Source organism: Cyprinodon tularosa, unplaced genomic scaffold (assembly GCF_016077235.1).
Source record: "Cyprinodon tularosa strain WSP-4 unplaced genomic scaffold, ASM1607723v1 ctg123, whole genome shotgun sequence".
Classification (NCBI taxonomy): Eukaryota; Metazoa; Chordata; class Actinopteri; order Cyprinodontiformes; family Cyprinodontidae; genus Cyprinodon; species Cyprinodon tularosa.
The window spans coordinates 1038443-1051303 of NW_024038037.1; the positions used below are offsets into that span (position 1 = coordinate 1038443).

At 44.6% G+C, this 12861-nt stretch overlaps 1 protein-coding gene across 1 annotated transcript in view; it reads right to left on the reverse strand.

The window, feature by feature from the left end:
- The window catches only part of LOC119777371 (titin-like), a 214274-nt gene that overhangs the window by 180575 nt on the left and 20838 nt on the right, over positions 1-12861 (reverse strand). Inside the window, exons 17-33 of the mRNA XM_038276228.1 lie at positions 12580-12812; positions 12323-12487; positions 10978-11146; positions 9196-10892; positions 8829-9110; positions 8479-8745; positions 8093-8365; positions 7744-8007; positions 7409-7669; positions 6034-6294; positions 5664-5927; positions 5318-5578; positions 3224-3484; positions 2879-3139; positions 2650-2794; positions 2394-2562; positions 2074-2305 (exon numbers count right to left, since the gene is read on the reverse strand). Of these exons, the coding sequence (XP_038132156.1) occupies positions 2074-2305; positions 2394-2562; positions 2650-2794; positions 2879-3139; positions 3224-3484; positions 5318-5578; positions 5664-5927; positions 6034-6294; positions 7409-7669; positions 7744-8007; positions 8093-8365; positions 8479-8745; positions 8829-9110; positions 9196-10892; positions 10978-11146; positions 12323-12487; positions 12580-12812 (5465 nt within the window). The remainder of the gene's footprint in view (positions 1-2073; positions 2306-2393; positions 2563-2649; positions 2795-2878; positions 3140-3223; positions 3485-5317; positions 5579-5663; positions 5928-6033; positions 6295-7408; positions 7670-7743; positions 8008-8092; positions 8366-8478; positions 8746-8828; positions 9111-9195; positions 10893-10977; positions 11147-12322; positions 12488-12579; positions 12813-12861) is intronic.

Here is a 12861-nt window from a genome sequence, read left to right on the forward strand (position 1 = left end):
AAAGGTTTGGTTAACAAGGTCAGGTTCTCACCTCTAACTTTTTATTCTTTCCTTTTTTACAAGACAGACACCTCTGTGTGGACTTTACAATACTTCATTAAAACTGCAATAACTTGTGCAATAACTAATACCCTGTGCAATAATCCTGTTAACACTCGAGGCAGTCATTTTGATGATTCTGAGATTTTAAAAGGGAAGAGTGTTACTTACATTAATCATATGTTGCTCTGCTAACTGACTTCTCCTGTTTCTATATTTTCTTCATTTTCACTTACTTTTTTTAACAAAATAAAATCTTAAAATAAATGTGGTTAATTTTACCTCGATCTCCCAAAGCCGTCATTTTGACGCCTCTATTAGCTGCATTGTGAATTCTTCCAGCGGCTGATTGACCGTTCGTACTGTTGCCTAGCAACCAACATTCTACCTAGAACTCTTTGACTGACGTGGAAAAATAGCTTTCAAAATAAATCTAACAGCGAAAACAGGCGTTGGAAATGCTTAAAGATATTGATGATAGCGATTCAGGCGGAGAGGGAGAGACCGATGAATACAGCTGGGTAGGAAGCGGTTTAGGAAGCGGCTCAGATTCTGACAGCGAATCCGAGGATGATCGCCTATCCCCGGCAAAACGCAGACGCATCAGTGACCCATTAGAGGATAGGGAAACCTTTTTTCAAGGTTTGGATATCACTGCCCACACCTCAGCCGGTACACTCAGAGGCCCAAAAGCAAAACAAGAGTCCCTGGTATAATATTATCACATAGAGGTCGGCATGGATGCGTCAGATCGAGACAGTTAGAAAGTATTCTATAAAAGCTCCAACGTGAAGGTAGCCTGGTGAGACCATCCTGATCTCGCAAGCTTTCAAGGTTTCACTCGCAGATCAGTCTGGAGACTCTCCGTCGAAGAAAATTTGGAGCCGTTCACCAAACGAACGTCCAATCAGCGTTGGCTTTGAGGCGGGTTGAGGTGTGACGCAACGAGAAGCGAGACAGTTCAGTCTAAAGAACATGGTGGCTTCAGCCGATGAAACTAGCGTTAGCGTGGCTATCGAGCAAGTTTTATCGGAATTACAGAGTATTTCTTCACTGAAAGAAGAGCAAAACACTGCTCTGGAGGCTTTTCTCAGAGGAAAAGATGTTTTTGCTCTTCTCCCGACTGGTTTCAGCAAGAGTTTGATCTATGAATTGGCTCCTCTTCGTCGTCGCTCTGTTAGTACGTCATATGCTTCGTTGATCTGATTGGTTTATTTGGCTCGTCTATCACCAACATAGGCCAATCAGCTAACCAGTATTTTCGCCCCTTCCCAAAATTACTTCAACCGAAGGTTTCCAGATGGATATGAGGAGCAAATCCATCTGGCGGAGTCACGTTAACGTGAAGGTGGCTTGTAGCTGTATTTTATGATCTCCTGGACATAGCAGCTATAAACGCATTGTTTTTGTTCAGGAGTTCCGTCTCACGCAGAGATTTTATCCTTGAACTGGTAAAACAGTTGTAGTTGGGTGCCAACTACAACTGTTTTACCAGCCCCTCCACAACTGAAGAGTTTGGTGAGGTAAAGAAAACAGCACCAAGAGCATCAGCACGAAAAAACGCTCACATGGTGTTTGTCATAAATGTATAATATTAGGGGTAATCAGTCAATTTCCACAAATAAAATTGTAATTTTAAACTTCAAACCTGTGCGGTAAAACAGTCTTATTTATTTTACTGATTATTTTTTATACAAATTTAGACCACAAATAATAATAGCATACGATAAAGCCTATAAAAATATATATTAGACCTGATTTAAGGTCTACATAACCACAATGGGTTTATATCGCACACAAGAAACATTATAGTCGAGGACATCATCACTATCCATGGGTTCTATTGGGAAAAATGTTACTCGTCAAACTGACGGCAAATCCAAATGTCAATAACTCAACTTAAATTTCTGCCTTATTTCTTTATTGTATATATGTGGACGCACTGTACATATCTAATGCACCTTTTCCTCCTTTTGGCAACTTCTCTTGACCATTGAGTTGATGTTACATGTGAATTTCTCCACATTGACTTACTGTTGACTCTGAGGTTCATGGTGCTCCTGTTCTTGCCAGCGATGAAGGTATATTCCCCGGCATCGCTCCTGTAGGTCTCAGAGATAGTGAGACGGTGCATCTTCCTGATGGCTATGTAGCTGAACCTCTCCTCCACCGAGAACTGGATCTCCACGCCGTTCTTAAGCCAGCGACCCTCTACGTCGTCCTCATTCACCTCAAACTCAAAGGTTGCTCTGTGTTTCTCTAGAACCTGCGGAAGGTGAGAAGGAGGTTCAGATTGCTTTAGAAAACCAATCTCTGGTTTGGAGGACGTGCATCATGTTAGAAATCTGTCCTACCGTGATCTCTCGCTCTGCTGGTTCAGCGATCCTGACATCACGGCCCTCTACCGTCAGGTGGGCCTTGGAGACGCTGGATCCGGCCACCACAGAATATTCTCCGGCATCTGACATTCGAACAGTCTGGATCATCAGACGATGGACATACTTCTCAGCTTGCACCACATACCTGTGGAAAAATAAGCAATGCAGATGATTTCCAGCTGATCTTGTAGCTTTGAAAGCTTCTGTTTCGGATGTTCTATCATAGGCAGACCTCTCCTCAGACACGTCCAGCTCCTGGCCGTTCTTCATCCATATCACCTGGATGTTGGGCTCAGAAACCTCACACTCAAAAACCGCCTTCTTCTTCTCAGTTATCTTTATGTCTTTAATCTTCTTGGTGAACTCTATCACGCGAGCTGAAACCAGGACATTGGGTATGCAGATTTAGGGGAAGTCTGAACAGCGAATGAAAGTCTTTAGCAACAAAGAGCTTTTTTTACCTTCAACAAAGAGGTTAGCAGAGCTGGCAGCAGAGCCTGCTACGAACTGGTACTCTCCTCCGTCTCCGAAATGAACGTTGCGGATCGTAAGTGAATGCGTGAGCTGCTTGCTGCGGACTTGACACCTTTCTGATGATTTGACCTCTACGCCGTTCTTCAGCCATTTGTAGCTGATGCCCTCGTAGTTGACAGTGACCTCAAAGGTGATGGTGTCTCTCTCCTGAGCATTCAGGTCATTCAGCATGGAGGTGATCAGGACGGCTGGAAACATTTTAAAGGATACCCACGTTAACGTTAAAGATTTAAAAACCAGAGCAGCGGTCATTGATGTGTGACAAGTCTTACGGTTGACGGTGAGCGTCGCAGACACGCGGTCGTTCCCACAGATGAAGGTGTACTCGGCAGAGTCTTCCCTGCTGGTGTTCATGATCGTAAGCTGGTGCAGTTTTCCCTGAACCACAATGCGGAACTTCTCACTCATCTCGATCTCCACGCCGTCTTTGAGCCAGGTGGAGGGCACGTTGAAGTGGGACACTTCACACTCAAACGTGGCCACCTGAGTCTCAGGGACCTCCACACTCTTCATAGGTTTGGTGACGCAAAGAGCTGCAGGCAAGAAAATGTAACAACGGAAAAGGTAATGACAATCTGTTAAAGAAAATCTGTTGAACAAACGATAATCTGAGGGTTTCTCCCTTTAGAATATCTCCTTCTTTCTGGTAACTTTTTCCTGGTGCTGTTTAATTCACCTTGTTCATATTAAAAGTAAAACTTAAACAATTGTGAAAGAATACTTTATGGCAGAGGCGTACCTCAAGGTCCCTTCTCTGGTCCCATTCCCTTCTAACTGGAAAAAAGCTATTTATGGCTCATTTTTAAAATAGTAAAAATGTATCGCTGTTTGCTGATGATTTACAGGTCTGTCTTCAGAAAGCAGTAATGGGTTTATATTTATCTCGTGTTAATCCCCTTAGAGATGTGGATTAACTGTAGAAGCTCCGCCCTATTAATAGACAACAGAAGTAGAAACTTATTTAGTCGATGCTGATGGACAGTTCTGTGGAAATGGATCCACTCTGGAACTTGGAAGAAGATTAGCTTAGCTGATGCTTTTATAAGGAAACACGAACCCATTAACTCAACTAGATACTATAATCCTAGCTTAAACCGTAAGCAGGCATTTCTTTTACACCTGCTGGTTATTAAAAAACTCAGCAGCCTGCGTTCTGCCCAAAATGACGCCTGTATTGGCCTTCTTAAATAAAGCGCCCCTTGTCTATTTTAAGTGTAACTTTTACTTCTTGGGTCTTAAGGGACCGTTATCACCTTACTTGTGTGACGTTTCACACCACTTCAACCAGAGCACCAAGGTTAAAAGATCAAATGTTTCTGGATATTTTTGGAACCAGGCTAAAAAAAGCAGTGGCAGAACCTTTTCAATGTTTTTTTTATTTATTATTATTTTTATACATACTCTTAATATTATCGTCCCAAATCTTTGGTTAATCTATAAAATATGATTATATTTTTAGTATTTTTACCGCCAATGTTGATTTATTGATATATATGAGTATGTTATAGGGTACAGTATGAGTTAAGTGAGACAGTTTGATGGAGAATCAGAAACGTTGGTCTTAAGATTTACTAAATATATACACTTAATACCAAAAAACAGCTAAGCACCCAGAGGGAATGTGAAGTGTTCCTTATGCAGACCAATGGTGGATATGGATAACTGAATGTTTCAGTTTAAAAGCATACTTAGAAAAGGCCAGAGGAGATTTTACTAGCGGCACCTTGAGTGACATCGGGTCGGAACCAAAGCAGTCCGTCAAAGTGTTGAGTGAAAGTCAGTCTACACACAGGATGCCTTGAAGACGTTACCGGTGGCTCAATGTTGTAGCCAATGTGTTCCCACTGTAAAAATCGCACCAAGGGGGGATCCTTGTTTTAGGCATCAAGCCTTACAGATCCGAAGGACATCTGCAGCAGACAGAACTGAACTCTTGGCAAACACCTGGTGTTTTTCTGCAGAACCTGATCTTAGTTTTGCATCACCTGGAATGTCATTGGCCACATAGTGGCTTCAAGTTCTATCTTCTGGTTAACTCTAGCGGCAGTTTGAGAGACTCGAAGATTGTCCTGCATCTGATGAACATCTTGGGCCGTCTTGCCAAAGATCGGGACGCAAAAGGCCTTAAAATGGTTCCGTATCTGCTTCCGGTTTCATTTGCACCGTTACGTCTGGGTGCTCAACCGCTTTTTGCTCAAGTGTATATGAAAGACAGTTAATTAGAAATATGCAAGTTTCCCCAATGTCATGTAAGTTTAGAGGAGAAAAGAAAAAAACATTGTAGAGTAAATGTAGTTTATATCACTTTCTTTATTGAAAGTTTTTCCTTCTTAATAATTCATGACAGCGTGTTCAGTGTTGCGTACCCTCTACAGTAAGCACGGCGCTGCACTGCAGGTGTCCAACCACAGCTGTGTACTCTCCTGCGTTGCTGCTGTCCACGTTCTGCAGGATCAGTTTGTGAGCTTTTCTCTCCGACAGAATCTTGCACTTCTCGCTCGACTTCAGCTCGACGCCCTTGAACATCCACTTCACAGGGACGTTGTCGTGCGACAGGCTAAGCTCGAAGGAGGCTGTGCCGTCCAGCAGGGATTTCACATCCTTAATCTTCTTGACAATCTTGATCGCTACAGAGATAAAGAGTAGTAGGGGTAACTAAACAGAAAGAAAAACCTGCTGGACGGTATTGTGTTTAGGGGTAGAAGTACTCACTCTCTACGTTGAGTCTGGCGTTGGCGGACAGTTTTCCCAGTTTGAAGGAATAAACCGTCTCGTCCTGTGTGTTGCAGTCCTTGACCTTCAGAGCCTGGATCGTTCCCTCTGAGATGATCTCGAACTTGTCGCTGTTCTGCAGTTCAACTCCGTTCCGGATCCACTGGGATCCTTTCACGTCCGGGTGGGTGAGTTCCAGTGAGAACACGGCCTCCTGGGTCTCTGTGACTGTCTGGTTCCTTAAAGTCTTCCTGATCTTCACCGCTGCAGACAAAAAGAGAGGAACTCATTAATTCCACGTTTATCCTTGGATTACCTTCTCTCCAGCTTCTTGTCTTGTGACTGAATGGTTTGGGAAGCTGGTACTCACCCTCCACCTTGAGGTTGGCGCTGGTTTTAGAGTTGGCCACCTGATAGGTGTACTCTCCGACATCCTGCGGTCGGGTGATGACGATGACGAGGCGTCTGACCGCCCCGTTCACCTCGCTCACAGTGTTGTCATTGAAGTCCACGGGCTGACCGTCCTTCAGCCACTTGCCTTCAGCATCTGCATTGGCGACTTCACATTCAAACTCAGCAGTCTGAGACTCGGCGACCGCCACGTCCTGCAGTGGACGTGTGATGGCTCCACCTGGTGGTTGCATAAAGAAACAGCTGTGACTATGTGGTATTTCCCCTGGACGCCAAACCTGAAGAGTTTTATTTTGTTAATTTACAGTTGAAACCAGATGACTAAATTTGACCAACACATGAAACAGTCGCCGCCTTCATCTGCTTACCACTAGAACCCCTAATGTGGTCATATTGATGGCTTTCAGATTTTGAATTGAAATTAAGTTTTGAAACATTAATATTTGGTTGGTCTTGTTATGTAACCTTCCCTATTTCTCTATCACCTTTATTTCCATACTGTTTTTGTTTTCTAAAAATACTGAAATAAAAAAAACATGTACTTTTTGGTTGCATATCCTGAACACTCCAGAATTCCTTGCTAAAGTCGTCACTAAAATTGCTTTTAGAGGAACTTTAACGCTACGTTCACACCGCATACGATTTTAGCAGTAAAAAAGCGCCTGCTGCTTTTTTTTATGCTTGTACAAATATAGGTCAGACACACCTGAAGAGCGTCTTTGATGCTCCTAAAGCACGTCCACTAAAGTGTGGACAAATGTGTCTGATGCTTCTGCTGCTCCTGTGCTCAATAGCAGAGTGGTGTTGTTATATTTGCTGTGATCAGTGAAAAGTAAAAAGTAGTTTGAATATATTTTTAACTGAGAAAGTCCACCTAAAATCTTTGACAGTTCATCCAGATTACCATCCTGCCTTAAAATAATATTTCTCTGTCGGAGCGTGCAGATCCCCGCAAACTGCCGATTTGCTCTCACTGGGAATCCCCTGAAGCAGCTGCCTCAGGCTCAGTAGCCTCTTGGGGATTTCCCCTACTGTTGGTGGCAGCTAGAAGTAGATTTTAGCGCTTTATGGCACAAACTGCAGGCACCAGGATAATAAAAGTGAACATATTTTGAACAAATTGCGTTAGGTGTGAACATGGCATAAAAGCCAAAAAGGTTTTAGAAATGCTTTGAAGTATTATTGATGCTGATTTGGGCAGAGATGGAGAAAAAGCTGACAACAACAGCAGCTTTAAATCCAGCCTGCAGATGATCACCTGCCCCCAGCAAAAAAGTCAAGTCAATGTATGCCTAACTGACTGAACTTCTTCATAGCTTTGAGTTTTCACCTACCAGAGACAGTGAGCTGAGCACTGGATGTCTTTTCCCCAGCGTGGAACATGTACTGGCCCTCCTCATCCTTCATGGTGTCAAAGACCACCAGAGAGTGAGAAGTACCCTTGGACTCTATCTTGTATTTGGCCCCAGCCTTAAGCTGCTGGTTTCTGAAGGTCCACAGGGGGTCGATACCAGGATGTGAAACTTCCACACTGAAGGTAACGTTCTGGGACTCTGAGCAGACTTTGTCCTCCATGTGCTTCACAATCTGGACCTCTGTTAGGACAACCATCATGACATTAGGACTGAAACTTACAAACCTCATGAGGAGAAAATGTAATCCAACTTACGTTCAATAGTCAGGTTGCAGCTGGTTTCCACCTTGCCAACCACCAGTTTGTATCGTCCTTCGTCTGAAGCAAAGGTCCTGGTGAAGACCAGGCGCTGCTTGGCACCCTTTGCCACGGCCTGGACGCGGTCACTGGGCATCAGCAGTTTGTCGTTGTGGTACCATTTGACGGAGCTGATGTCCTGAGCAGAGATCTTGGACTCAAGGACCGCCTTCGTGCCCTCGGTGGACGAAACGTCCTTCAACGGCACCACAATGTCAATGGCTTTAAGGAAATAAAGTACAAAGTAAAGACCAAATGGACCAAGGTGGAGTGGTGCATTCACTTTCATGAGAAACCCAACACTTACTCTGAACATTGAGCTTGCACGAGGTGGAGATGTCGTGAGTTGGAACTATGAAGGAGTAGGACGCCGTATCTTCTCTGCTGACGTTCTCCACTAGCAGTTTGTGTACATGTTTGTCAATGACGATGTGGACACGGTCTGAGGAGGAGATTGCTTGGCCGTTTTTAAGCCAGTTTCCTTCTACGTTCTCCTGAGAGAACCTGACCTCCAGTTGAGCAATGTCCCCCTCACAGATAGTGAGGTCAGTCAGCGGTTGCATCAGGGTCACTGGGCGCACTGCATGGAGCACACACATGTTCATCAACCAATAATCAAATGTTGCTATGAGAAATAAGATTAGAAATATATGCTATATTTGCTTTGAGGCAACAGTCTTCTAAAATGCTTACATTTCATTTTTAGCGCGGCACTGGTGCTCAGATCTCCACAAACAAAGGTGTACTTTCCCTGGTCTTCCTTCCTGACGTCCTTAACGGCCAGTGTGTGTCGTCCTCGGCGGGAGGATATGACATATTTGCTGCTGGGAGAGAGCTCCTTCTCTCCAAAGAACCACGTTCCCTCAGCATCTTCGCGGGACACCTCAACCTCAAACTCCCCAGCGTAGCTCTCTGGTACCTCGATGCTCTCCAGGGGTTTGATAAGCTCCAGGGCAGCACCTGAGGTACAGAAGAACATCAAGAACCTTGATCTGATTTACACACAAACCTGACATTATTAAATAGGAATCAGGAGTAAATACCTTCTACTTGCAGCCTTGCGCTTGTCCTGATGTTTTCGTCGTCAATGACAACACAGGAGTATTCGGCATCATCACTCATTTCTATCATTAGCACAGACAGGAAGTGGACCTTCCTGTCAGAATGCATTCGGTATTTGTCTCCTGAGAAAATCTCTTCATCATTCTTCAGCCATTTGACCTTGACAAATGGTTCGTTGGTTTCACATTCAAAGGTCACCATGGTGTCCTTCTCATTGGCATTGACATCTGCTAGGTTTTGAGTAAAACTAATGGCTGTCTTGGCTGCAAAAGAATCACATAATTAGACTTTGAGGTCAGAAGAAACATGATAAGAACGTAAAAGAAGGGGTTTTGCATGTGGATTTACCTTGCACCAGGAGGAAGGCGTGGCTGGAGGACTCTCCAGCGACATTTATGGCCTTGACCATGATGCTAGCAGAGTCCTCTGCTGCAACATCTAGGATTACCAGTTCACACACATTATCTTCTGGCCAATACCAGTAGACACGCTCCGATTTTTCAAGCAGGACACCGTTCTTGAACCACTGGCACTCAGGCTCAGGTCTGCCAACCACTCTGACTCTAAAGTGAACCTCATCTTTTGGAGAAACAGTCTGGCTTGCTATGCGTTCCAGGATGTGTGGAGCCTCCATGCTGGGTGACAGCTGGATCCTCTCTGGTTTGATCGTGGGGATGGTGATGTTGCCTTGCTCTTCCAGCCTCCTCCTTTCAGCCTCTTCTACCTCCTTCATGTGATGAAGCAGCTCATCTTTAGTCTTCTTTAGTAAATCTTCATAGGAGTCGTCCCTCTTGCGAGACTTGAACTCGACTGCAGATATAGACTCGTAGAAACCCTCCTCCGTTCTGCGCTTGAACTTGCTCTTTAGCTCATCGGACTCCTCTGAGGTTTTCTCATGAACAATTCTCTGGGCCTTACGTAGCATAACGACTTCCCTGTCTTGTGGGACCTCGCTAGGTCTGTCTACCTTGACGATATCAAATCCGATCTTGCCGGAGTCATGAGAGACCTCAGCAGCTTTGGGTTCTGGGGCACGCCGCAGTACTGATCTAAAGTCCTCTCTCTGTTGGATCTCCAGCTTCACGGTGTGCTCGGTCGTGCCTAATGGGTTATCTGCAACTACTCTGACCTCACCAGAGTCGTAGGACTTGACATCTACGATCTCCAGGTAGTAGATTCCATCGTAACGGAGTCGGTATCTCTTGCTTTTGCGGATGAGTTGTCCGTTAAGGTACCAATTAACCTTTGGAGCCGGGTAGCCAGTCACCCTGCAGCGGAACCGAGCGATGTCCCCTTCCAGCACCCTTGCTGGTTCTGGAAGCAAGACAATATCAGGTTTTGTCTTTTCAGATTCTTCATCAAGGCTGACCCCTGCAGGCCCTCCTTCATGAGCAAAACGCTCAATTTCATCCATTCGATAGGCTCCCTTCCTGCCTTCAGGGAGCTGGGATTCCTCGACGAGGCCCTTCTCGTCCTTGACAATCAGGGTAGCTGAGGTCTGGTCAACTCCAAACTTGTTGGTAGCTCTGCAGGTGATCACGCCGCTGTCTCTAGCGTAAGCAACCTCGTAGTCAAGGCTGCAGTAGCCAAACTCGTTGACCATCCGCAGCCTGTTAGCAGCAGCCAGAGGCTTCCCGTCATGCAGCCACTCCACCACCATTGTGGGGTCTCCGATGGGAGTGAGCCTACACTCGAAATGAGCCGGACCGAAACGCTTCATCCTGATGGAGGTCAGCTTCTTCTTGAACACTGGTTTCTGTTGCTTCTCCTTGTCATAAAGGTCACCTTCCTCCCACTGCTCTTGGCCATAGCGCATATGGAGCGGCTCCAGTTCAGGAGCTGCGATCTCCTTGGCCTTGTAGGTTCCTTTAGGAATTATGAGCTTCCTCTCAATCTGAGGGGCAGCGTGGTTGACTTCAACGTTGACTCTGCAGCGGGTGGTGTCTCTGCCAGCCTTGTTGATGGCTGTGGCTGTGTACCAGGCACTGTCAGAGCCAGCAGCTGAAGGGATTTGAAATTTGGCTTCTCCTTTGATTCCTTCAATCCTAGAAAAAGCATCCATCCAAGTCAGCCAACAAACCACCTGCTTTAAAGCGACAAAGAATCTTTTGTCGATGAGGTAAGACTTACCTGATGTGTGGGTGCTTCTGTGGGCTGATGATGTCGCTGTTTTTCAGCCAAACAATGTCTGGCAGGGGGTTTCCAATGGCTTTGACAGCCAGTTCCACCAGCGTTCCCTGCCTCACGGTGATGTTCTTCAGCTTTTCAACAAACTGTGGTCTGGATACGCTTTCTCTGGCTGCAGATCCCAGAGTAAAACCACAGTTAATAATGACAGACATCCAAAGTTCCAAAAACTCGTTTCAGGGAGGTGCTTATTGAACCAAACAACTACAACCCTTGTTCAGGAAATTATGTTTTGTTTTTATAATGTTTTTTGTTGTTGGCATTCATATAAATATACTGGTGTGATAACTTAGTATACGTTTGACTGTTTTTTGTTATACGTCTATTTAGAATTTATAGCCCCCCGGAGAAAACTCAACCAGCCGCCACTGGCCGAAAAATGAACATACAGCTCTCACATCTTTCTGGCCATGATAAACACACCTCATTATCACCATCATGGGCCGGAATAGAAATTATAAACACAGACACAAGTTTGTATGTAGAGGTGTTTTTTTGTTTTTTCTTTCACAGTTGCACATTTCAAGCTTTCAGTTTTCAAATATTTAATAAAGATAAATTGTGCCTTCATCAGTAGTGGATTAGTGATATACGGTTAAGTTCACATGGGCCAATTCAGTTTGGTTCAGGTAGATATTTCATGATGCAGAAAATAACCATCTTATTGAACAATTTATTTATGATGCTTTATAATAATAAATAAGTGCCATAAAATAGTTGCTCATGTGCTTGCATTAATTATCTGTGCCCATGATTTTTTTAAATAAATAATTGCCTAAAATTATTTTTGTTTGTGTGCTTTGCAAACTCCATCATTCTTCACCTTCACTTGACATGGATACACTTTAGTATATTCTGCTGTAAAATGAGGCGACTGTAAAAGTGTAAACTGAAACTTATTGGCTTATTTTTCTGACTAATCCAATCAGCGCTCTGACAACCGGTGGCCTGGAACGCTGGTTGAACAGAGCATCGGTTTGGACAGACAAGCTGCACAGGTTTCACCAGTAACCTCCTCCTCACTCCCCGTGCTCTCTTGTTGTCTGTGCAATCTTAGTGGTTCTAATCCGCACATGATACACAAATTATTGTACTGCCTGCACGCTTTCACTTGCATTAAAAAATCACCACCTTGCAAAGTCTAAAATCTAGGATAATTTATCCGACTCGCGGGCATCCATGAACAACAATCGATATCAGGGAGACTCCCAGAACTTCCGGGAGAATTAGGATGTCTGTAATGGCGACTTATAAAGGTTTCTTTAGGTTTAACCAAATTCAGACTTACGTTCAACTGAGAGAGTTACGGATACAGACGTTCGTCCAGCTCTGTTCTGAGCCACAACCGTCCATTCTCCGGAGTCTTTTGGAACAGCCGGGACGATGATCAGGGACTGGGTACCGTCCTCTTTAATCACTATCTTATGTGTGAAGTCATTGACGATTTGTTGTCCTGTAAATGAAGGAAAATTAAGATCTTAATTTCTTAGAGGCCAAACAAAAAATAAAATGTTACTAAACATTTTATAACACCATGTATCTCACCGTTATGGAACCAGTAGGTTTCAGGCATTGGCCTGCCGACAACCTTCAAGTCAAATCTGGTGGTTTGACCCTCTGAGCACTTTATGGAGGAAGGCTTAAGGACAAACACTGGTTTGTAGAGTCTATCCAGGTGAGCTTCATCTGTCTCTTCGAGTCGGCGAGCAGGAGAACGTCCTGGCGAACGGCTCGAAGAGCGACCGGGGGAGCGGCTCAGGGAGCGAGGAGAGGCGGATCTAAAGAGGGAATCGCCATTGTATCGGTTAACCGGCATGTTTCAACCCA